The sequence below is a fragment of the Poecilia formosa genome, unplaced genomic scaffold (assembly GCF_000485575.1).
Source record: "Poecilia formosa unplaced genomic scaffold, Poecilia_formosa-5.1.2 Scaffold175, whole genome shotgun sequence".
Lineage (NCBI taxonomy): Eukaryota > Metazoa > Chordata > Actinopteri > Cyprinodontiformes > Poeciliidae > Poecilia > Poecilia formosa.
Genome location: NW_006800114.1, coordinates 1,261,530 through 1,286,178, shown reverse-complemented (window position 1 = coordinate 1,286,178; position 24,649 = coordinate 1,261,530). Strand labels below are relative to the sequence as shown.

At 40.1% G+C, this 24,649-nt stretch overlaps 4 protein-coding genes across 15 annotated transcripts; 3 read left to right on the top strand and 1 right to left on the bottom strand.

The window, feature by feature from the left end:
* Nucleotides 1-770: 770 nt before the first annotated feature.
* On the top strand, nt 771-2,400 carry LOC103147228 (claudin-10-like). The gene is made up of 2 exons (XM_016678233.1): nt 771-1,031; nt 2,063-2,400. The coding sequence occupies exons 1-2, from the start codon at nt 812-814 to the stop codon at nt 2,149-2,151; spliced, it is 309 nt and encodes a 102-aa protein (XP_016533719.1). The 5' UTR covers nt 771-811; the 3' UTR covers nt 2,152-2,400.
* A 348-nt stretch (nt 2,401-2,748) lies between these two features.
* cldn10e (claudin 10e) lies at nt 2,749-7,854 on the top strand. The gene is made up of 5 exons (XM_007565428.2): nt 2,749-4,584; nt 4,670-4,831; nt 5,967-6,048; nt 6,200-6,313; nt 7,032-7,854. The coding sequence occupies exons 1-5, from the start codon at nt 4,353-4,355 to the stop codon at nt 7,507-7,509; spliced, it is 1,068 nt and encodes a 355-aa protein (XP_007565490.1). The 5' UTR covers nt 2,749-4,352; the 3' UTR covers nt 7,510-7,854.
* On the bottom strand, nt 6,124-24,443 carry dzip1 (DAZ interacting zinc finger protein 1). Of its 12 annotated transcripts, XR_001663836.1 has the most exons (22): nt 24,285-24,377; nt 23,889-24,006; nt 23,615-23,789; nt 22,917-23,474; nt 20,391-20,475; nt 20,191-20,306; nt 19,909-20,067; nt 19,681-19,812; nt 18,819-18,881; nt 18,591-18,719; nt 18,064-18,112; nt 17,879-17,929; nt 17,675-17,800; nt 17,187-17,359; nt 16,409-16,601; nt 16,152-16,326; nt 15,735-16,063; nt 15,529-15,647; nt 15,282-15,447; nt 15,077-15,190; nt 10,356-10,498; nt 9,714-10,243 (listed from the first exon to the last, which is right to left on the bottom strand). XR_001663836.1 is itself a non-coding variant. In XM_016678229.1 (21 exons), the coding sequence occupies exons 3-20, from the start codon at nt 23,615-23,617 to the stop codon at nt 15,099-15,101; spliced, it is 2,718 nt and encodes a 905-aa protein (XP_016533715.1). In that variant the 5' UTR covers nt 23,618-23,789; nt 23,889-24,006; nt 24,285-24,377; the 3' UTR covers nt 6,124-6,295; nt 15,077-15,098. The 12 variants fall into 12 exon arrangements, 11 of the variants coding, with proteins under 11 accessions (XP_016533715.1, XP_016533714.1, XP_016533708.1 ...); XM_016678229.1 differs by lacking the exons at nt 9,714-10,243; nt 10,356-10,498 and adding an exon at nt 6,124-6,295; XM_016678228.1 differs by having other exon boundaries at nt 9,713-10,498.
* Nucleotides 11,666-14,475, top strand: cldn10d (claudin 10d). Its single transcript, XM_007565426.2, has 5 exons — nt 11,666-12,205; nt 12,312-12,473; nt 12,561-12,642; nt 12,719-12,826; nt 13,573-14,475. The coding sequence occupies exons 1-5, from the start codon at nt 11,974-11,976 to the stop codon at nt 13,757-13,759; spliced, it is 771 nt and encodes a 256-aa protein (XP_007565488.1). The 5' UTR covers nt 11,666-11,973; the 3' UTR covers nt 13,760-14,475.
* Nucleotides 24,444-24,649: the final 206 nt, after the last annotated feature.

Here is a 24,649-nt window from a genome sequence, read left to right as displayed (position 1 = left end):
GTGAAGGTAGGATATAGGAGGAGATGGAGCGACTGATTAAGGCCTTATCGGCAGTAATGAACTTGGTTTGAAAGATTAGGTGAGGAACACCGCCATCTAGTGGATGCTTAGGGTGGCGCTGCTCCTCCACTGCATTTTAAGATGTTAGGTGGTTCAGAATTTCTTCTCGTTTTTCTCCTGAGGTTTTCTAGATGTATCCCAATGGAACTTAATATTTAAAGTTTTAGAGCAATGAGTCCTGACTGTCTCAAAACCTATAGCCATGAGTGAACAGATATTTCTTTCTAATAACTGGTTCTTCTTTCTGCCACATGGTGGTGCTATAATGCAGTAACAGATGTTTTGTCAATTTCTGTACTTTGTCAGAACAAAGTACAAAAATTCAAATATTGATTAGTTATGATCAAGAAGCAACCATAATCCCCTTAAGAGGAGAAACATTGTGGACAAAGCTGTTGTCTCCCAGTTATTTGTGTTTCCCATTTTTTACTCCTTGTAGTTCCCCCCGTCAGTCAAAAACATTTTAGTTTCTTTTAATTAAAGACTGACCTCACATTCCCCTTGCAGATTATGGATCTGAAGTAATGACTTGGGTTTTAATCACAGCAGATCCATCCACAACACTTCCTAAACACATTACATGATCTCTGGCTGTTCACCAAGGCCTCCAAGGCTGGGCATGTGAGGCAGAAGCAAAATTCTGCACAACCTGCCAACTCCAACATGCCTTTCATCGTCAGACCAACCCACTTTCTCTCCAATTTCTCCTGAGGGAAAGATCTCACTCTGAACCAAATCTTGAGTGGAAAAAATGGGCAACATGGCAACTGAGATCGTTGCCTTTCTTCTAACTATCTCTGGGTGGATCTTGATATCGTCCACAGTGCCCACAGACTACTGGAAGGTGTCGTCCGTGGACGGGACGGTTATCACGACTGCAACGTTCTGGTCTAATCTGTGGAAAACATGCGTGACTGATTCCACCGGGGTGTCCAACTGCAAAGACTTCATGTCGATGCTGGCACTGGATGGTGAGTTAGTGGATGTTTAAACTTTGTGACTGCTGGAAGCCAAGACCATATTGAGGTATATCATTGTGTACTTGTGTAAATCCACAATAGGGAAATTGATTTCGAACTTAATATTTTCACCATAAGTTGCAACGTCTTAATAATAAAGACCACCTGAAGTGTGTCAGGGAAGTAGGTGTGCTAGACTGGTAAGACCTCCCATTGTCATATGACCCAATGCGACAAAGTCATACAAACATAAAGGGTAATTTGCGACCAACCAGAATACACTAAGGGCCTTTAAATACATCTTATTTAGTTTGTGCATTGGTCCATTTTTCTAAATACTAAATTTCGACGTCTCATTATTGCAGAACCATGGCCATGTCTGCACAAGCATTTGCTGTAATGGGAAAGTTTACCCTTTCATCAATTTTTACTTCCATTTTTTTACCTGTAAAACTACTTCACTGTTTGTTTTGTAACCTAAGTCGTTGCATCATAGGTTTGTTTTTTGTAGTTATTATGACAAAAGTCATAAAAATGCTTAAATCTGACATCTAAGGTGTATTTAAAATGACTTCCTATTTCTCCCACAATATGGCAGATACCCTTGATCAAAACAAAAATCCTAAGGTGGAAATTTATCTTTAAAAAGGAACAAACATAAATGTCAACCTCATACAATAGCAGACTTGAGTAGTTTTTACTAAAATAACACACTTTCAGTCGTTTCTCTAAATGTATTTTCATGTTAACTTTTAAACAAACAGTTTACTAAGATTTCATTACTGGGCTTTAATATTTTTTGTTGAAGCAGTTTTGGCAGGAATTACAGTTTTAACTCTTCTTGGGGATGTATCTACAATGGGAGTGAATACTTGTGCTTAAATGTCACCATTTTTTGGTGGAATGAGAGAAATATTCCAAATAGATTGTTTCAACTAAATACTTTATTAAACATTTGTTGAAGACGTTGATATGAAGGTATTGTAAAGCTGCACAGTTACTGCCCACTTTTGCAAAAATTCCGTTTTATTCTCAACTTACAGCACATATCCAGGTGTGTCGGGGTTTGATGATCGCTGTCGTTTGCCTGGGTTTCTTTGGTGTCGCTTTGGCATTGTTGGGAATGAAGTGAACAAAAATAGGGGGCTCGGACACCACCAAGGCTCGTCTGACTGTTCTGTCAGGCCTCCACTTCATTCTCAGTGGTGAGTCTTGACATACGAGTTGAAATTCAATCAGAATACCCAAACTTCCTCTGGAAATTAATGAATATTGTCTGAACAGGGATCTGCTGCTTGACTGCATGTTCCATATATGCTCATAGGATCACAACAGACTTCTTTGACCCAATATTCGTTGCACAGAAGTACGTAACCAGGATCATAAAACATCTCAGCCAAAGATTCACATGAACCTGTTGAGCAGATTTGAGTTTTTTCCCTACGTAGGTTTGAACTGGGAACGGCTCTCTTCATAGGCTGGTCTGGATCCGTGCTTTGTATTTTAGGTGGACTCTATTGTGCCTCTCCCTTTCTGAAAGCTTCAGCTTACGGTCAGCATTTTTTTTTTAAGTTTTACAAACACAATATGATAATATATGTAATCACTTCTTAAATAGTTTTTCTAATTTTTGCAGAGGCAAATACTCTTACACAGGAGCACCGTCATTCGGTACAACACACAACAACATGGCAAACAGCCTGCAAATGGAGCCATGAGAGCTGAGGAAACACATAAGAAACGCTTATGTGTGAAACAAACTGGACTCTGTCTTCTTTCTTAGGTTTACTGCATAGATTTCTATTTTTTATGAAATAACCTCTCAATAACAGAAGCACATATCTAAGGCCATCTAAGGTCAAATTTTAGATTAAGCTCAGAAATATTTAAGAAAAATACTATCAAAAGTTAAATGATTTTTTTTTACTTTTGAAGCTTTTATGAATTTCCGGTAATAACGTCGAGCTGACGCATTACATACATCACGGACAAATTTCAACTTCAATAGAATCCATGGCTTCCAAGAAGCAATCGTTTCTCATTGGTCGAGAGTCCAGACCTTCTGTACAAAGCCATTAGCATTAAAAAAAAAAGGACCTGGTTTTTACCAGGCTACCTGAGCAGTTGTTCATTTTTAATATCTCACTACAATAACTTACATCAAAATGCCAACTGGAACTAGTAACAAAGAACAGTTCTTTCATCTCTGCTATGAGAACATTCATTGCTCCCGGGAACGCTCATTATCTTGGATTTACCTGTAATTAGAACAACACAAAGACCCTATGGTGTCTCTCTGGGAACCATGGCACAGTGCGTACCTGGTGAAACGATCAATAACCAGCAGCTTACAGCCCAAGGCACAATCGAGAGTGATGCTTCAAGCAGCCCCACTCATGTCAGTAGTGCTATTACATGTTTCATGTAAAGGTCAAAACAACTGAAGCATACAGTTTACGGTAGCATCAATCAGAAGATAGAAGTCGTAAAACAAAACACAAAGATTTACGCCTGATGGGAGATGTTTTGTTGTAAGTTAAGGGTCAGAAAGTGAAGTTGGGCGAGTGTGAAATTGAAAGGGTACGCCAGTATTTCATGTCAGAAATCAGCCACAATGGAGAGGTTTTGAGAATTAATGCTGTGTTTTAGGTCATTTCAATCTGATTTAAGGCCACACTTTGACTAGACTTAAGCCATAAATGTGGTTAATAACAGGTAGCTTTTGATCTAACAGGAGTGTATTTACTTCATCTGGATCAGGTTAGTTAAAAACTGGCATTTAAAAACTGCATTTTGTATTTACTCTGGTAATTTCTGTCTGACATTAAACTTTTGCTTGAAGCGCTCAAACATTTTTTGCATGACAAAACATGAAACCATAAGACGGACATAATAAAAAAGGTACGTAAAAGTAGTTTGGCTTACCTTAAAATTGGTTTCAGACAATTTTAAGGCAAAACTATTTTAAGATAATTTTGTCTTATTTTGGACATATTCCTGAATCTGCAAGAAATTTGAGTAGATACATTAAGTTCTGTGTAACCTGATATTTGCTTGGTTAAGTGGTTTTAGTCTAGATTCTAATCTGGCCGTTTTCAGCAGTGGCTTCTGGGAACCAGAGTGAATTCTGTCTCCCACCCACATTTTATGAAACACCTGATCTGGTAAACACTCCTGCACTGCATCAGACCAATTCACCTGCTCGACTTTCTTTGAAGACTCATTGGGCAGGGGACCGACCACATAATCTGGAGAATAAACCCTAAACATTGGAGACGGTAAACATTGCTGGATGAGAAATCTAGAAGGAAACCCACCTGCAGAGGCCTAAAAATGAAGATCAGAGTGGTCCAAATCTGGGGATTTTTAATGACCGTGTTAGGCTGGATCTTTGTGGCCTGCACCATGGCTATGGAGGGCTGGAAGATAGCCTCAGTTGGTGGTATGGGTGGTTCGTCCATCATCAAAGTGGCATGGCACTGGTCCAGCTTATGGAGAAAATGCTTCACCGATTCAACTGCTGTCAGTAATTGCTATGATTTCCCTGCGCTGTGGTCTGTGGACGGTAAGTAAACACATAGTCATGTACTTTGATCTGTATCCACTTTGTTTGCAAATCTGCCTATATAAATGTCTGTCTGTGATTAAAGGGTACGTTCAAATAGTGCGAGGCCTACTGATGGGAGCCCTTTCTTTGGGTATGCTGGGGTTCATACTCAGCCTGCTGGGTATGGAATGCACCCATATTGGGGGTAAAGACCCTTCAAAGTACAAGAAGATCTTTACGGGTGGATTGTGCCACATCATCAGTGGTAAGATTATTTTATTTTTTTCAAAATGTGTATGATTTAATAAATCCCAGTTCTTTGTAATTTTCATGTTTTGTCATATTGCTTTAAAACATGTCCTCCTGCCTAATTTTTTCCAAAAGATGGAGTCGCTTAAATTGCTAACAAGAAAATTACCAGCTCAGACTTTGTCTTACTAAAATGGCAGAAAACTAGCTGAAATTGTTATATTTTAATATACCAACCAAGAAAAGGTTGCTATGTTTAAACAAAGTACTAAAAATCAATGTACTTTGATTTTTTTGTTGTGCTAGCTTAGTGGCAGTAAGTACTTTCCCCAGAAGCACAGGCATGCTAGCTAGCTCTAGTACTATTAAACTAATTTGAATGAAAATTTTTTTTAAACAGCTCAAAATATGACCAAACTCGTAAAAGATTGAAAATTCAGTTATCATAAATTGTCTTTTTCATACAATTTCTTTTGTAAAAAAAGATGAGGGAACTTTTGAATTTTACCTGTGATAGCATGCTAGCAATAAGAACACTACAAAGGTTCTGGAATGACCATAAGTTAGCTAGCAGCTCCAATTACAATTTGACTTTAATTAAAAAAAAATAAAAATAAATAAGTAAAAAATAGGAATAAAGATTATTCATGCTACTCTTATTTCTGCCATATCTCTTCAAAAAAAAGAACTATATTATGCATCTTTGAATAGGCTTTTTTAAAAATTCTTACTATAGACAAAATGTCAGCTCAATGAAACAATTACTTTTGCACAAGGTCTCTTTAGGTGACGTGAATGTTAAATGAAATTTGCTTCTGACAGACATTTTTAGAATTGTACTGAGTTTCATTGTGAATGGATAGAATTGTGTCATTATTTTTGAAGGTACATGGTCCTTTTGATAAAAAAAAAATAAAAGGATTTAATGAACTTATTAGATAATCCAGCATTATTATTGTACAAGATGCACAAATTGAGTTGTGACAGGCTATCCACCTATCACCCTGCAAGCTTCCAATCCTCCTTTGGAGTTCATGAGTGCCAAAATGAGAAACTTTATGATATCCATTAAACCTAACTATTCTAAGAAATTTGACAAAGTCTAGTGACTGGATACTCCATTAATATTTTTCAACATGATTTTCTCTCAGGTGCATTGTCCACATGTGGGTATGCCGTGTATTCAGAGTACGTCATGATCAAAAACATCGATGTTAAGCTGATTGGACTCGAGTAAGTTAACAGGGCTGATCAAACAAACATGCATTGACCACCTTACCTTTGAAACCATGACTTTCTTTTCGTTGTAAATCTGTTGTCTTTTTAATACAGGTAAAAATCTTAGTGTATTAATCTTGCATGATATCCATTTAACTATTTTCAGGTATGGCCTTGGCACTCCGATGTTCCTTGGCTGGGTGGGCTCAGCCTTTCACATGACTGGTGGTTTTTTCTATCTGTGGTCCGTATGCACGCCGCTCTGTGGAAGAGGAGAAAGGTCAGTAATGGAGTCATTACCTGCCATTGTATGACCAAATTGAAGTGACACTACAATACTCACTTCCACAGACGATAAACGATAAAACAACTTCAGTGGGCACATGGTTAGGGATTTTAGTAAACAACCTTTGACTTCACTATGAAATACTTAGGTCAGAATTTTGTGCCTTCAAAAAATTTGCAGCGAAATGTTGAGAACAGCTCATTTTGCAGTTTTACTTGTTAAAATGTTGAAAAAGATGCATATTTTCCTTATTCTTCCTATTTTCTGCACTACTTTCTGTTAGTCTATCCAGATTCAGATGTTTTATTAACCAAATATACTGCTCAAAAAAATAAAGGGAATATTTCACTTTAATTTTGTGTGTGGCTCCAAATCCAGGCCTCCATTGGTTAATAAATTTGATTTCCATTGATGATTTTTGTGTGATTTTGTTGTCAGCACATTCAACTTTGTACAGAACAAAGTATTCAATGAGAACATTTCATTCATTCAGATCTAGGATGTGTTATTTGAGTGTTCCCTTTATTTATTTGAGCAGTGTACTATATGACCAAATGTAATGCTTTTAATCGGAGGTAAATGGGAGAAGTAATACTAGCATTTTGGCTCTTATGTTAGCACTTTGTGTTTCGTGGGTGCTTTGGGATGTGGATTTCTTCAGCCAATTAATTTTAAAACTTATCCTCTCTCTTTTTATTCTTTTTTTGTTTAGGGTAATTAAGATAAAACCACAGCCAGACCTGGAGAAAAACAAGCCCACCACAGCTTCTTCTGCCGTATCAGAGGTCACCTCCAATACCAAACTGTCGTCCATCTCTAAGCTTTCATCCCGGTCCGAGCGTTCGGATGTATCCTCCTTGGCTTCCAAATCGACACACACATCCAAATCTGGGCGTACGGCCATGTCGGGACGGACCCCCAGATCAAATGGAAACTCTGAATATGGTTCGGGATCCAGAACAGGATCTGAGTTTCAGTCAGGCCTGTCCTTAGAGTCCAGCCTGTCTACACTGTCGGAATCAAGGAGCAGCAGTCGGAGCAGCGGCAGCAGTCGGAGCAGCGGCAGCAGTCGGAGCAGCGGAAGCAGTCAAAGAAGCAGCCACAGCAGTCGAAGCAGCCGCACAGTGTCCTCTCTGTCTGGCAGTTTGAGAAGCGGAAATACACCGTTTGTCAAAAACTCCTACATTTGATCAGATAAATTAAAATGTCGAATGTCAAAATTACTACATAAACAACTCTGCAAATGTTTCTGACATAAAGAAAATTCTGATTAAGTTACCAGATGCAAGCTAACTGAATCATTAGCTTATGAATGTTAGCCATTTTATGTTAAGCAGATTTGAGTTTTATTTTAACGCTGCACTCCAAAAATTGTTTGGCCTTCCCTTGACTTTTTAATGGTATGTTCCCTTTAAATACTGACACATTATTGATCTTTCAGTCACGAATACAACAAAAATGCCTCTTGATGTCACAAATCCAACTGTGTAAGTTAGTATGTTCTTACAATCAGTGTCCAATATGGCTGCCGCACATACAGAAAGTGGAAGTTGCCTAAATGGGAAATTCCACTTCCTTTCACAAGATGCAAGCTGAATAGTAAGGTCAAGAAATTCAATATTACCCTCTTTTTAATTGAAAACATGTCTGTTCAAATTCTGCATATTATTAAGTTTTTTTTGTTTGTTTGTTTCTTGGGCAAACTTTAAGATGCTAACACAATACACTGTATTCGTGCTGTAAATAAAGCTTTTTTTTTGTTGAAAACCTTTTATTTGAAAATCTCATGAAGATTTTACACTGACTGCTTATAACTACTTCACATAACCACAATTGAAAACCAGCAAATTAATTACTCTAATGAAAATTGAAACTGTGTGGAAAAACTTTACTAGTGAATGTTTTGTAATAATAGAATCTAAAGATTGATACATGAGTTTGTTGACTTTAGCTGAGTTTATCACTTAGGTTTTCCTAATTTGTTTATCCAAACATTATTTCAATGAGACCTTTTTGAGATTTTATGACCTGTAGACACCAAGCGAAATGCCACCATCCTGGACAGGTTTGGTTGACAGTAAACAAAGCTTTCTTTTGCTGTCATTCAGAAATTCAAGCAAATGCTCGTACAGGCTCAGAAAGGAAAATTCATCTGGAAGAAACGCATTGTGGTTTTAATGTTATCATTATATTATAAAAGAGTTTTTTTAAAGTGATGTCGAGGAGAACCATTCAGATCCTGGGTCTGCTGCTCTACATGCTGGGCTGGGTCTTCGTGGGCTGCACTCTTGCTATGGGACACTGGAGGTAAGCAAATAAATGGTCAAGAAAAATAGAAATTCTGTGACTAAGTAAAAATAGTTTCTACTAGCAATAAATGGTTGTTTGAGTTAACTTTTTTTTTTTTTTGCAAAAGCCATCCTAAGTATTGAACATTTTCTATTTTCCATTTATTGACACAAGACACAGTGGTGCTCAACTGTAAATAAAATGAGGATGTTACAAAAATAACATATTTTTGTAACTTCTACAAAAATATGTTTTCCCATATTTGTTGAAACTGTCAACAAATACACTGTCACGATAATACTGTCGTGACAGTCTAATATGAGACACAATCTGTGAAAAAGATCGAGCTCCTCCCCCTCCTCCCTGTGCTGTTATCACCATGTGAAGAAAGACACCACTCCCCAATCAAAAACAACCAATCACAGCACGGAGGAGGATCTTAGCAGTATCGATCAACCTCATGAACGCACAGCTAGATGTACTAATGGGGAGAAACAATTCACTGTTACAGGAAAACAGTTTATCCGTTGTCAGTGGCCATGCTAACTAGCCTTAGCATTCACAACAGGCTCTGCTGATGGGGAGAAGCTACACACACACACACACACACACACACACACACAAGGGCTGATTGACAGCGCTAAAGCCCTCCTCCCTATGATAAGATACATACTGCTGAAGAAGTATCAGAAATTACTTTTTGCTAACATGCTAGCGTTTAATTATTGTGACTGGTATTTTCAACTGGCTGCTTATGGTGGATCTCAGTTAACTGCAGAGCCCCTGATTAAGTTAAAAAGATGTACTGTAAGGTTTGTTCAGACACAGAACTTCATTCTTGTCTGCAGTTTTCACTGCAGCATGTAAACGAGGAAGTCAACAGTAACTGGTCAACATTACTGCATGTATCCCTCTCATCATTTGCTTGTGGTTTAACTCGGTGTCAGCGTTGTTGCACCCCATTTCTTAATTCTACTGTGTGGTTAAGATCGGGTAATTTGCACTAAGTATCAAAGCATAATTCACTTCTGATATAAGAATTTGAAATGTTCTTATCAAGCTGCTTCAATCTCATAATTAGATAAAGTAGTATTTCAATTTTGATTTTCTGAATTAAGAGTGGCCCAGCTTGGCGGACACGGGGGCTCCTCGGTGGTGGCGACAGAGTGGTACTGGTCTGACCTGTGGAAGGACTGCCGGCAAGACTCCACGGCTGTCGTGAACTGCGTGGACAAAGGTCTGCTGTGGGCAGTCAAACGTGGGTACAAGATATATATAAAAAGTAAATAAATAACCGGTGTTCATTTGGGAGTATTTTACTGTTTTTTTTTTTTTTTATTTTCTAGGGTACATCCAGGCAGTCAGGGGTCTGCTGCTGGTTGGGCTCTGCCTCGGATTGCTCGGGACCGTGCTCTCGTTTTTTGGGATGGAATGCACATGGATTGGCGGGGGGCCAAGCACCAAGGACGGGATGCTGATGGGAGCGTGTGCTGTCCAGCTGCTGGGCTGTAAGAGGGATGAGTTCTAGAAAGCTTGAGCTGCTGTTGTGAAAACAAAACTCCTACTGACCGGTTTGCCTCGTTCCCCCACTCCCTCTCTTCCACTTCCACCAGGCATCTCAGACGTGGCTGGTTACTGTTTATACATAAACAAAGTGATTTCAGCTGTTTTACACATCAAAGCAGATCCATCAAAACTGAGGTGAGGTGACGTTACATAAGAACATTACTATTATGAGTAAACATACTTTTCAATCACGTTTCCTCAGCTATGAGATCGGACCGCCCGTCTACCTCGGTTTGGTGGGGAGTCTTCTCCTGTTGCTTGGCTGCACTGTTCACTGTGCAACTGCATGCAGAGTTATCCGTCCACAAAGGTTAGCTTACTTACCTTTAAAATAAAAACAAAACTATAAAAAGTTTCACATTATACTCTCCATTGCAGACACGCTACATGTCCCTCCGTCAGACAGGACGAAGAACGCGTCAGCAAATCGAGGATTTCTTCTTACAAGATGGCTGCCGTTGTCGTCGTGTAACGAAACCTCACCGAAGCCGTCCATGTTTGATTTATTCTAGAGTCAAAATTGAATCATATCGTCCCCACACCATGATGCTGCCACTCCCATGTTTAACTTTTGAGGATGGATTGACATAGGTTTTGCTTTATATATAAGCAAATTAAACATTTTTTGGAGGAAAAAACCCCCCCTAAAAACTAGACGGAGTTCTCATACAAAAAAAATTTAGTTCAAATATATCAATTGATATTAATTACTGCTGTATAACCAGTTTTATTGAGTTATGCAGCAGTAAAGTGATCTAAAGCACTCAAATAAGAGCAAAAATTGACCAGTGGCCTAATCAAATCCCATGAGATGCCATGGTATGATGCTTAAGCAGCTTAAGGTCCTCCGAGCTCCATTAAGCTTAAATGGGTTAGTCTAGATATCTTTTACACTTTCGTAAATGTTTTTTTTATTTCCAAAATGTATTTGCTCTGGTTATTTTTTAATATATATTTTTTTTATTTGTTCTGAATCATGCGAGACAAAAACAGACGTTGAATTCCTCTGGTCTATTTTTGTTAAATTATTTCTGTGCAGCCACTTGGAAACTGTTGTTTGAAGGGAAGAAAAGCTATATAAATAAAATGATATTGACAATTTATATTGTTTCAATGAACTATAAAGAAATTTCACCTGCATTACTGTTATGTTTACATGCCACAACTATACAGTATATATTTTAAAAGTTGTAATATAAAATAGCAATGAGCAGAGCAGTCATATTAAAATAAAAAAAAGTTTTTAAAAATAAATATAAAAAATAAGTTATTTAAAAGTTCCTATTTAGTACAAGCATAAAGCTTTTTGAATAATAAGAATGCATCTTTATAAAGGAAATCTAAGAATGTTGATGACAAACAGATCTAAAAGTAAAAACATTGCGAATTTTTACTTTAATCTCAGATGTTTTCTAGGAAGAAAACATGGAACTTTCTTAGTCTCAAGAAGTCAAAAATTTTCCACCTTTGGAAATTTTTTTCAAAAGTCCCGTTTTTTTTCTAGAAAATGTCTGAGTTTTTGCAGAATATACTCCTTTTTTTTTCTATCCACAAAGGCATTAATAGGCTGCTGTATAGACATGTAGAGGAGTGGTGTAATATAATCCCTTCGCCCAGCTGGGAACAGGAAGGATGCTTACTTGGCAAAACTATCTCAAAGATAAGATGAGACACAGCCCAAAGCATTATGGGTCTATTACCTGTCCGCACTGCAGGGATAACGCAGAGGGAACCTTCAGTCCCGGTTCCCACGGCGAGACGTTATTATTTCCGTTTTTAGTCGAGAATCAGCGCCGACCATGGAGTACCGGATGGTGATTATGTACGTGGAGATCGGCTGCTTTGTAACCAGTCTGTGCGGCTGGATCCTGGTGTGTTCCACTCTTCCCACCGAGTACTGGACGTTCTCTGAGGTGAACAGCATCGTGCTGACAACCTCCAACTACTACTCCAACCTGTGGAGAGACTGCATCTCGGACACGACGGGGGTCTCCGACTGCAAGGACTACCCGTCCATGTTGGCCCTGCCTGGTAAGGCACTGAAAACTCCACAACAGACTTTTTTTTTTTTTTTTTTTTATAAATTGCTGTACTTCATTTTCAGAAGCAGCTATAGCTAATTTTATTTCTACTTTAGTGTACCTGCACGCGCTCAGAGCACTGGCGGTCTGCGCCGTGATCACGGGGTTCTTTGGAGGCGTCCTCACGCTTATCGGGATGAAATGCACGAAAATTGGTGGGACAGAGATTACCAACGCAAGGGTGACGTTTTCTGGTGGTATAACCTACTTAGTTTCAGGTGAACTTTTTTTTAAGTGTTCAGATTTTTTTTTTTTTAAATGATAAAACTTCAAATTTAAATAAAGTGAATGCTTTTTTTCTCTAGGTTTCTGTGGGATGATAACATACTCATGGTGGGCTAACAGAGTCATAACACAGTTTGTGGATCCAAACTTCAAGGCCCAGAAGTGAGTAATACTGAAAGCTTTGTTAGAATATTACTAAATAAAACGGATTGTGAACGAGTTCTGTCTTTCTGTCCAGATTTGAACTGGGCGCTGCTGTTTTCATTGGTTGGGGAGGATCCATCCTGCTCATTAGTGGGGGAATGGTGCTCACTTACTTCTCTGGAAAAGAAGGTCTACCAAAAAGGTAAATTGCAGCCCGGTCGTTGCGGTCGGGCTGGACTAGAAGCCACAGATCCATCAGAGCTTTCTCCCATTGACTTTGATTCCTCTGGTAGAATTTCAACTGGCAACATTTGAAGTTGCGAATGATGACATAATTTTTCTGCACCGTTTTGGAATTGTGGTCTGACTGGAGTTTTAGGAATAGCAGCGTAGAAAGTTAACGATACGATGTGTATTAGGGCCATTGAAGAATGGGGGGAAAAAAGCTGTAAATTTCTGCCAAAAAAAAAAAAGGTGGTTTAGCAATTGGAGATTTTAATTTCCAAGCTTTTTCTAGGAAAAAAAACTTGGACATTTCTGAATTACAAAAGTGGGAAATTTTCAACTTCTGAAACTCTGAAATTTTCACTCACCCCCCGCACCCCCAAAATTCTGAGATTGATCTAAAAATGTCTTCGCTTGGCAGAAATGTGCTCATTTTTAATGTTTTGCTTTATCTACAATGGCCCTAATATGTTGTCGTAAAACGAAGCAGTTCAGTCCATGGTGGCCAGACTTCCAAATATTAACAGCCACTGTGTTTGGCTCGGCATTTCTCTTTTTGTAGTGGAGAATGGTTGTTTACAGCTCAGGCAATTTTTTGGTAAGCTTCAAAGCATTAGCAATTGGATAAAATTTAAATCCAGGCTACACAGAGTGACATTTCAGATAAAAGATGATAACAACCAGGGCTGGGTGACATGTTTGTGTCTCTGTTTTCCATTACAGTTCATCAAAAGGACGACGAAAGCCGGCTTCTTATGCTACCGTCCGCACCAGACGGACGTACATGCGGCCGCCGTCGTCGTCCAGAGTGACGCTGGTGCCGCCGCTGTATTATCCAGATGGGAGGAGTCAAACAACCAGAGGGACAAGAATAACCACTCCCATCGAGAACCGAGACACCTTTGTATGAGCTAAAAACTCAAAACAGAGTGACTGAGCGGATTCTGTGGATCCATAGTGCCGTCTGTTTGAAGAAGTTAAATTTTTTAAGAGTTTAAAGAGAAATACAAGTTCTCCTTTCTGGATAAATCCCCGATAGTTTCTAAAGGAAGCTTTTGATGAAATGCTGAGTGCTTCCTAAAAGTTTAAACTGTTTCCCCAAAGAGAATAAGTTTCTGGAAAACCACCCTGTATTCTGAACAGAAGTCAAAGGTTTAGCATTTAAGAGTCGCACTAGTAAAGTTAACTGATAAATCATAGTTTTATTTAATCTGTTTGCTTTAATTATGAAAGCATTTTTCAGTGCTGATTTTATTGCCCACTACATAGATTCTTCTGTTCTTGAAGCATTTCTTCTGCTTATGTTTTATTTTTTAAACAGGGTTTAATTTTGGATTTCTTATTTTCTATACTGAATAAACCCTTATGTTATGTGTAACTGTAAGCTATTTGGTGGCCAGGCAGAACTGAGCAACGCTGAGGAAACTTGACTAATTAGATTTCTGATGAAGTGTGTTGTATTCATATTTTTTTGTAAATAAAGTTTTTTTTTATGTTGGGAAAAATACAAGTGAAAAATGTGCACCTAGCCTGAGATCATGATCCTATGCAACACAAGACCATAACTGATCATTTAAAAAAATAAACATAAGGGTAAAATAATTGCCATTTTAAATTTAAAAAACATACATATACATTTATTTTCATTTAAATGTTTTAGTTGCTCACATAAGCAGTAAAAGGCAAGCTAAACTATTTTTGCTGTCATCCAATCAGTAATAATCATTTCAGGTATTTGATTAAAAAAAAATGTCTGAAGACTAAATTTAGAAAACTGGAGTGGCTCCCTTTAAACTATGGGGAGTGGAAGGATGACCTGAGTGCTCAAAATCTCATCTTTATTGCTTGAATAAATATTACATGTAAATTAATACAAAATTTGATGTACAAAATCTGATAGAAATGTACAATATTTTACAAAAACATTCCGTGGCTCAGAAGATTTGAACATACAAAAGAAAATATATGGAAGTCTGACAAAAAAAAATTGAATTGGCACAAGGCATTAAGATAAAAATAGAAAGCTGTCACCTAGTTTGTAGTTAAAACGTTAACAAGATAATTCATATTTTTTAATCAAAATCTGATTCTGGTCCTGAACTGCCTACTTGAAGGTATTGCTTCATTCTCTTTTTTTTAATCACAAAGTCCATAGAATAAATAAACAGAATAACTTTTCTTTGGCTGGAGAAGTGAGAGGCTGAGGTCCTCATGTTAGCTACGTTACCTGATCTGCTGCAGTGCTAATGCTACTTATTGCTTATGTCCTCCGAGTCGCTGATGTCGCTGAAAGAGCACAGGCTGCTCTTCAGCGTGCTTCCTGTTCCCGTTTCGGTCAGACCTGCCAGGCACAACAGCAGCAATTACAGCATCACACACAGACCAACACGTTTGGAGCTCAGAGGAAGCCTAAGAGTCGGAATGACTCTGACCTGATTTGGGGGCTTTTCCTGTAGACGTCCCCCAGACGCTGGTGCTGGACGAGTCCAGGCTCTTCCTCAGGGGTCCGGAGCCACGGAGAGACGTTTGCTTAGACGCTCCCGGTTTGTCCTCCAGAGAGGAGACCATCCACTCACTGCTCTCCTCTAGATCCGTCAGCTGTCGACACAAACCTCATTCCTTTGGTCCTGCTGGTTAACATTCACTGGGAATTAGTTGCTTCTAATCTTGTTTTCTTACCGAAATCTCCTGAACTTCGTCCTTTCTCTCTGGAAGAACGCTTACACCCCCTATAGGCTTTTTTACTGCTCTCTCTGATATGTGCAGTTCAACTTTTCTGGCCAAATCAGCAACTTTATCTGGAAACAAACAGAACAATTCCAACACCTCTGACTCAAGAACTGAAGATCAAGTTAATCTACTTGATACTCTGGTGTGTAGCTAACCTTTAATGTGGCTTCCTTTTTCATTGTTGCTGTTGTGGTTTTTGAAGCCATGCAGCTGCCTGGGGTCAATTTCCGCCAAATCGCTCACATCCGACCACTCCTCGTCGTCTTCGCTCTGCGCCTTCGTGGCCCTGTGACGGGACTGCTGTGGTTTAGAGGAGAACGACGACTGGCTGACTGCGCTCTGCCTGGACAGAGCCGGAGGGGTTTTGTTCGTTTTGATCTGAACCATCAGATTTAACGACTTGACTCGCCGGAGGTCTGGTGGCTCCTCCTCCAGGTCGGACTTTGAGTCGTCAGAGTCTTCGTCCGAACTAAACGGCGGGGTTCTTAGGAGTAGAAAAAGATGTTTCAATTTTGTCAAATTGAAAAAAAAAATAAGGGATAAAAATCAGCTGAAAGTGAGTATCTCCATACTTGCTTGTGCTGCTCTTCAATATGGGCTTCATGTTGGGGGTGGACGTCTTCGGCTGCATGAACCCTTTGGTCCTGGGTGCCGGCTGTGGAGTCTTTGGCTGTGTGACGGTTGCTGCAGGAACCGCCTGACTGGCTCTGGAGGGCAGGCTGCTGGAGCGCGGGCGAACCTGCATCACTTCACATAAACCCGTTAACAGCATTAGAGACGACGCGTCGGGATGATCTCAGGCGTTAAGAGGCTTTTGTTGCTGACTCACCTTGATGGGGCTGTTTGGATCTTGGCGCGGCTTCACTGCCTCGCCTCGGTCCGCCCAGCTTCTGCTGAACCATGCTTGCGATCTCCTCCCAACAGCGCCAGTAGTCGGGCATCGTCTTGGCAACGGCCTCCTGCTTTAAACGCATCTTGGCGAGGAGGGAAGCCAACTCCTTGTTCGTCAAGCCTTTCTGGTTCTGAAGAGGAATAGAAGTAGGAACGCTAGTAATCAGTGAATCAACCTTAATCATTAACATTGATTGGTCTTATTAATTGATGGTTAACTGATAAGTAGCTGTTTCCTTAGAAACTTTAGTTTTCTCTTGTATCAAGAGTAGTGAATACCATTCCATGGTATATCTCCACCGAAATGTATGAGCTTCGAACTGGTGATAAATTTTCACTTATTTGCCGCTGCTCCGTCATACAGCCTGGCTGAATGAGCATTATTAAGGCGATAACTTTAATGAGCTTGTCGAGTGTTTATGTTTCAAAACATAACCACATAAAGTGTGTTTTTTGTCCCACACCACTCCGTTTAGACCGTTTCTCTTTCCTGTTTTAAAGTGACGCCGCCATCTTTAGTCCTGGCTACGCTTAAGGATAACCAGAGGCGCCCTCTGCTGGAGGGCGGCCAAACTACTACACTAAAGGACTGTAAGTGGATGGTTGTTAATCCATAGGAACTCATTTTAATCTAACCATTAATTGAAAATTTATCATAACTCAGCTAATTGTTTGCATCCCTAATTAAAAGTTAATTAAATATTGATTATTCGTACAGGCTTGACCCCCAGGCTCTCCAGCTTCTTGGTAAGGGAACGTTCCAGCTCGGATCGCATCTCCTTCTTGATGCTGGGGTTCTTTTTCACAGCGCTGGCCGTCACCTTAGGTTTCTTAGGCTGTTCGGTCGCATGTTTACCGGACAGCGGTCTCTTCTCAGAGATGCTGGAATCTGGAAAAGAGAAGACAGACACTCAAAAACAAACCAGAAAAAATAAACAAACAAAAAAAAAGTACAAAATGACGCATGCATCAATGATATCCACAGGAAGCCATGCCATGAGGGGAGTTAGATGCAAGTTTGTTTTTTCTCTCTTTAGCCACCAACCAGACAACAAACATGATGAACAATCTAAGAATTCATCACAAATCAAAAACATTTCTTATTCCAAGATTTTCTTTTTATTCTCTTGGCACAAGAGGAGACTGGTGCACTCATGCAGCATCATGCAGCCGCCCCGGTTCCATCAGCCTGACCCGCGTTTACCTTTCTCCTCTTCCGACAACTCCTGTATGGGATCCAGCTTTAGAGCAGAGGCTGGCTCCGCTGAGCGTTCAGGTGAACAGGCAGTGGGAGCCAGAACAAACGGGGGGTTACAGACGGGAGACTGGGCTGCTTGGGAAGCATCAGCCAGATCATATGTGGACAGATGGAAAAAAAAAATAAAGAAGCTTGTTCTGATTAACTCACCCTGTGAGAATTTCTTTGGTTTGGGTTCTGGGACTGGTGCGCTGGCAGCGACTGGAAGACAGGAGGGATTAGAAGGTTTATTTTAAGGATAGTGTCAAAAACCTGCATTTTCGTTTTGAATATGAAGATACAAAATACAACTTTAATGATTTAAAGAAAACAAGAAGCCTTCCAGGAATCCTCACCTGGTATTTCTTGCACTTTAGTGGGCGGACTGATGGAAATGGTCCTCATCTGTGGAATGACATCACAAAACAAAAGGAACTTTACTTTTTACTTCTTAAATTTTAGTTCTTGTAAAAACTTGAATGTAAAGAAAGGAAAAGTCTAATGCTTTTGTTACTGTATGTTATCAGAAGTAGTGTCTCAAAATACAACAAATATTAAACTGGTTAGCAGTTTCGCATTTCATCAACTAACAAATATATTTTTAAAAGATTCCTACTTATTTATCACATTAGATAAACAGACAAGTTGTAGAATGAACTAGTTTTTTCCTACAAGCCAACAGCGGTTAGAAACATCAATAATCAGTCATTTCGCAGCTCTTTCTGGAGCTCCTCCAGGAAAGCAGCATTCACTTCCTGTGTACAGTATCATTATGCGTCAACGCTCAAATCCAGGATATCCTGAACAAGGGGCTACCACTCCGCCCGCTTCCCCTGGCGACATAATCTCCGACTGCAGCGGAGAGCGAGAAAGCGGAGGCCACCTGCTCTCTCTGAGCCTTGATGGTCTGCGCCTTCTCCTGCAGCCTGCGGTCCATCTCCTGCTGCAGCCGCCGGCTCTGCTCCTGGTGCTCCGCCACAGACGACTGCATCCTGCTCAGCTCGTTCAGCAACTGGAAAGCAAAAAAACGGTTGGGGGTTTGGGAGTGGGGGATGGGGGGTGTTACAAGTCCACTTGTTTCTGCTGAAGACGGTTTGATAATCATGTGTACCTGATTCTTTTCGGACTCATGTTGAGCCTTGATCTCTTTGATTCTGGATTCCCACTTTTTGTCCTAGGAGGGAAATGTACAAAATACAAAGATATTTCCTTTAATTTTTTTTTAATTTCATGCCACAAATATCCACCAACTTTTTACTTAGAAATACACTTGGGCAAAATTTTTAAAACAAAATTCAAATTTTTTGTTGCTGGAAATTAAGTAAAGAGAAAACCCCCCCAACATTTTACAGATTTTAGAAAATAATTAGCCCAAAAAGTTAAATGACTGTAAACATTATGGCAAATCTCTTACTAATGTTGGTTTCATCAAAATATTACTTGTTTAATTTACTGTTGTGCAGGTAAACGCTACAAAAACACAAAATCTTATCAAGTATTTTAGTCTAGTTTCTAATTGAACTAAGACAAAACTAACTTACAGCAACTCTTTAACAAGAAATACAAACTTGTTTTAAGTCAATAATTCCTTCATTTTGATTTTTTAAAAGTATGTGTTCCAATTAGCAATATAACAAGGCATTTTTCCTGTTATAAGTGAAATAGACTTGGCACTTCTTAATCAATATTAAATAATTATTAACTGAAAACAAGCTCATTCATGTTGTTGAAAACTTAATTGTAAGTTAGTTTAGTTTCAAGTGAACTAAGACATTTGCACTAAAAACTAGACTAAAAATACTTGGTAGGATTTTGTGTTTTTGCAGTGAAGGAGAAAGAATTCACAACAGCATTATGTTGGCGTTTTTGACTGGAGACAAGAAAAAGCTAATTTTGGCCACTGAAGAATTTCAGTGCGAAAAGTTTGGACACCTGAGTTAGAAGATTTGTTTTTTTCCTCCCTGGCTGCTAACCTGTTTCTTCATCTGCTGCTCCAGCTTGTGGATGGCTTGCAGCTGCATGTCTTTGTAAGCGTCTTGCTGTGCCTGAGAGTTGACAGGGCTGCTTGGCTTGTCCTGCTTGGCCGTCTGATTCTGATTTGCTTCCTGGGAAAAGGAAGGATTGTGTTAATTTGACAAATTTTAACTGAAATGATGCAGTAAAAAGAAGCAGAAGTGAGCGGAGCGGTTCGGTCCTCGTACGGTGAGAGCCTGAATGTTTCGGTTGTAGAGGAACTCCATCTCCCTGCGCATGCCGTCCCTGCTGTCTTCCAGCTTCCTGTCCATGCGGGCCATCTCCTCCGCCTTGAAGCGCTCCAGCTCCCTCAGCAGCTCTTTGTGCATCGACTGCTGCTCCTTTTCCTACGCCAAAAAAAAAAACAAAAAGAAAACATGGCGGCCGTCTCTCTTGTTTTTATAGAAACAGTATTTGTAGTTTTTATAATCCTAATTTGTGCGATTATAGGATAGCGAAAACAATCGTACCTGAGCAATTTTGGCCTGCAGATCCTGTTGCTGCTGAGTGATTTGATCCTTCAGACTGCTAATCTCCATTTTCAGACTATCAATCTGAGATTTCTTCTCGCTGTCGGACTGCAGCTCTGGAAGCACAAAGGTTCAAAACAATCTGTCAGTCTGTCCGATCGACGTTTGTGGCAAGTATTTGAAGCCTGCGATGGACTTACGCGACTGGTGCTGGTCAGGATGCCGCCGCTGCATGTGGTTTTGAAGGAAGGAGGAGTTGAGGAAGGATTTATCGCAATGTAGACACTAAAAAGAAAAAAACAAGAAAGAACATTTTGTTTACATTGATCACCTGTTAGAGCAGTTAATCAGTTTAACTGGTTTAAGGAAGGAGTGAAAAGTGTTAAACAGCAACAACAAAATAATTACTGACATGAAAAGCACAAAAGCCCTGAAACTGATACGCTGCTTTTCCGCTATTGAAGTAGAAGCTAGCACTAGCTCTGCACGTTTTAAATATAAAGTGTCTTTTCTGACAAGCTTCAAGTTTTTTTCCTAATATTCTCTGAGTAAAAGTAACATTTCCTCTTCACATAGCCGAACGGGACGAATGCGTGAAGGAATGTTGGAGACCTCTCTAATCGTGTGACCTTGAAACCGTTTGAAAATCATTTGAACTTGTAAATTATTTTCCAGCGAATTTAAATGTACTGAGGTGTGTAATGCACTTTTCCCCTTCAGCTTAAAGGCTTGATAGTCAAGCTAAAACAAAAAAACAAAAAAAAAAAAAACAAATCCAAGTTTCAAGTCTTAAAAATAATAATTTTCTGCCCTAAAATTATTCGAATAATTCAAAACTTTTCAACTTCTTTGTTGCTGTGATAAATTCCGATTCATGGACGGCACACTGATGTCCAGTTGGCTTAAAAAGGGTCCAAAGTTTATAACAGAAGCAACTAATTAAGCTGATATCAGGTTGCTAAACTTCCACTGTTGAGTTATACACAGCAAAATTGCAAAAAAGCATATTAATCTCCACAATAAGCACATTGACTAATGAAATCGTAACTTAAGTGTACACTCTTCTGGCAAATAAGAATAAGGTAAAAGAAATAATCAATATGATATTTTAGCCTTGGGATGATTTGTCTCTTTGTAGTGCAATTTTGTTGCTAAGTAACACCATTTTGACATTGGCTACTTCTGTTTTTTTTTTTACTTCGGTTTCTTCTTCTTGGTAGCTAAGAACTTATGATGAATTATAGAGATAAACTCACTATAAAAAATAATGTTTTATTGTAATAATTGTCTTTACGTAAACTGCTCAATACATAAAATTCACCAATGTATTTAATTTCACTGTTATTTTTGAACACTAATTTCCTCCATATGTAAATCTATTAGTCATCTGAACCCTGTTAGAATCAAATTATTATTTCTATGTATTATGAGAGCTATTAATTATCAATGCATATTTCCCTGCAGTGGATAAGAACATATACATAAAAACAACCACTTTAAAACATAGGTTGTCCATTTTGTGCTTAAACAACTAATTTTACCTTATATTGTTTTAGAATCAGAAGAAGAGCCTGATCATTTTCATTTTAAATGGAAAAAAAATATGTGCTGTACATTTTTGTTTCACATATTGGTTTAAAAACTGAAATCATGCTCATTAGATCTTAAGAATCTCACACCAGCAGTGATGCAAATAAACTCATAAATGAACAGGAGCATCCACTGAGTTAGGCTGTGCATTTCCAAACAGTAGCACTGGTGATGCCGATATGCTGCCTGCCACAGGCATCTCTACGGGCACCCCTGCTCTCTGTCAGACCCCGGCCAGCACAGATGCTGCCGGTGTGTCCACACGCTGCGTTTAACGCTGCAGTTCACTGCACCTGGGACTCCGTTTGGCAGTCAATCGACAGCTGCCGATACTGTCAAAGACCCAAAAACAGCCACACGGATCTGCAATGCTGCTTTCAAAGTTTTGAAACTGAGAATAATTCAAAACAGGCTGTGATTGGGTAGGTTTAAATGTTAAACAAAAAAACTCCAAGGAGAACGTCAGACGCCTCTATCAATTATTGATCTGGTTCTGTTAGTTGAGCTTGTGGCTTACACCTTAGTAACGGCCAGCTGCCATGAAACGCTAGAGCTGTCGTCATGACAACCTCTAGGTTAGGTCAAAGGCGACCAGTCGTTCATTCAAGGAGCACAAGGAGATTTCTGATTATTGCCTCCAGTGGTCTGACAATGAGCTTTATTCCAGACACAGTGACTTGCAAAAATATACACACACAAAAAAATCTGTATCGGTCAGAAAACTGCAACCAGTACAACCCTAATATACTGCATTAAATATATACTGCATTAAATCACAATAAAATACATTAACATATGACAAATTTTTAACGGAAGTGGAAATCTTTTTGCCATGACACTCCAGTGACAAAATGAACACAGCAGGTGGGTAGGGGGGGGGACAGTCATTCTGATTATAGTCTTTTTTGTTTTGTAAGTGGATTTACAAAAAACTACTTGGCACGAAAACACACCATCTGCTTAGCAGCTCTAAATCCTTTCTTCAGGTCTGAAAGCTTTGTTCTAATCTTACCAAGAGAACTCCAATACATTTTATGGAAAATGTCTGAGCTGCAGCTGTGCATAGATAATGAGAGAGGGGCCCAAAAAGAGGAGAAAAGCGGGGTGAGGGAAAAGGGGGGGGACGTCTGCAGTACCTTGTGACTGCTCATGATCCGTGGAGCCAGCAGCGACTGCTGGGTGCGTATCACCTTCTTCCTCTGCTTCAGCTCGCCCATCAGCGCCTTCGCCCTCTCCTCCTGCTTCCTGTGCAGGGCCAGCAGCTGCTCCCGCTCGCCGGCGGCCGCCACCAGCCGCTCCTCGGCGCCGCGCAGGTTGGCGCTGAGGACCTCCTGGCAGTGCAGGAGCCACTCCACCGAGAGCTGCGCCAGCCGCAGCAGCTTGACGAGCGCAGGGTCCACGGGGCTCTGGCACCGCTGGCAGCGCTCGCCGTCCAGGCTGCAGAAGGTCACGGTGCCGATGTGCTCCTGCAGGGCGTCCACGTCCAGTTGGCTCGCCACCAGATCCACGTCCACAGCATTGATGCGCCGCCAGTCCACGCTCTCGCGGCGCGGGCGGAACTTGAAGGCGGCCGGGGCCATGCCCGGCGCAGAGTGCTGGCTGAGCGGGGAGTTCAGGAGGGAGGGGATCCCCACCGACGAATGGGTCCCCTGGGCGTCGCTGCTGTAGGGGTAGTACACTCCATCGTGAAATGGCTGAAACAAAGAGCAAAGAGCTCATCTGAAGACAATCACTATTCAGTTCACGTTTTCATCAAATGTCCTAGAAAAACCTCACAGCTACGAGAAATGAGGCAAAACAGCAGCCGACTGAGCCTCTGTCCTGCCCTGCTTACCATCCTTCACTCGGTGAGGTCTCCTCTCCGGTTCCGCCCACCCCCTTTCAGGCAGCTCAAAGCGTCAACGGGCGCGTTACCATGGAGACAGAGACCAGCGTCCCTGGGGAGACCAATGTTATCAAAACACCGCAGGCAGTCGGCAAATGTTCGTCCCTGTAGAGCACATATTCGTCTGAACGTATGGAGAAGTTAATACTATACTTAACAGCTTGGATACATTTTAAATAGTGATAAAAAGAAGACAGAAAATGAAAAGTGGAATTTAACTTACCTACCAGTGTGTTACGGAAAATGGTTTCCGGTGCTAGCAGTGGCTAATTTGTCGGTGTTTTTGAATTTCAGGTTGGGGCAGGATTTTTTTCCCCCCCCTTCCACTCCAGCTTGGACCGCTATCCAAACAAAGCAAAACAAGCCCGAACCTGTCTTATCCAGAGTTCCGAAGTCTTAAATTGCCGTCCAAATTCAAAACATCTGCATATATTAAAAAACTCAAAGCTTTTTTCCCCAAAACAAACTTAGAGTCAGTTGTATCCCGAAGCCGTTAACTAGCTAACGGGGAGTTTTTAGAAACCGCTTTAAAAACACATTTAATACAAACGTACCCATCACTTACAACAAAAGATGAATATCAAGGTTTAATTTAGCATTTTCTATCAAATAAACTTACGATAGTAGTCGTTTCGTTCAGGTAAAGCCTTTTAAAAAAGTTTTTCATCGACGACACCTCAGGCAGTTTGTGGGTGACGTAGCTGCTGGTCTCCACATTCCTAAATCCCTGCTCGGTTGGAAGAGGGGCCGCCATGAAGTTAACGCTAAAGAACAAAGCTTCCGGTCAATACCTTCAAAGTAAAAGACTACAACTAAATCTAAGTACATTCAAACAAAAAGGGAATTTTTTGAGCACATTAAATGGCCTTCTTGTACGAAAGTTTTAGTTCCATAAGCCGAGTCCACATCTCTATAATATTTTTGACCATACTGAATAAAGTTAGCCTTTATAAACTTTCTCTGGAGTATGAAATGTTTCCAAAA

Bases quoted from the DNA above. Each gene is read 5' to 3' on its own strand.
- LOC103147228 (XM_016678233.1), top strand. From the start codon at position 812: ATGGGCAACATGGCAACTGAGATCGTTGCCTTTCTTCTAACTATCTCT. The intron at 1,032-2,062 runs GTGAGTTAGTGG...CTCAACTTACAG, and splicing joins GTCGATGCTGGCACTGGATG to CACATATCCAGGTGTGTCGG.
- cldn10e (XM_007565428.2), top strand. From the start codon at position 4,353: ATGAAGATCAGAGTGGTCCAAATCTGGGGATTTTTAATGACCGTGTTA. The intron at 4,832-5,966 runs GTAAGATTATTT...ATTTTCTCTCAG, and splicing joins ATTGTGCCACATCATCAGTG to GTGCATTGTCCACATGTGGG. The intron at 6,049-6,199 runs GTAAGTTAACAG...AACTATTTTCAG, and splicing joins GTTAAGCTGATTGGACTCGA to GTATGGCCTTGGCACTCCGA.
- cldn10d (XM_007565426.2), top strand. From the start codon at position 11,974: ATGGAGTACCGGATGGTGATTATGTACGTGGAGATCGGCTGCTTTGTA. The intron at 12,474-12,560 runs GTGAACTTTTTT...TTTTTTCTCTAG, and splicing joins TATAACCTACTTAGTTTCAG to GTTTCTGTGGGATGATAACA. The intron at 12,827-13,572 runs GTAAATTGCAGC...TTTCCATTACAG, and splicing joins AAAGAAGGTCTACCAAAAAG to TTCATCAAAAGGACGACGAA.
- dzip1 (XM_016678229.1), bottom strand. The intron at 18,113-18,590 runs GTGGCCTCCGCT...GTCATTCCACAG, and splicing joins TCAAGGCTCAGAGAGAGCAG to ATGAGGACCATTTCCATCAG. The intron at 17,360-17,674 runs GTAAACGCGGGT...TCTCTTTTCCAG, and splicing joins GTTGTCGGAAGAGGAGAAAG to ATTCCAGCATCTCTGAGAAG.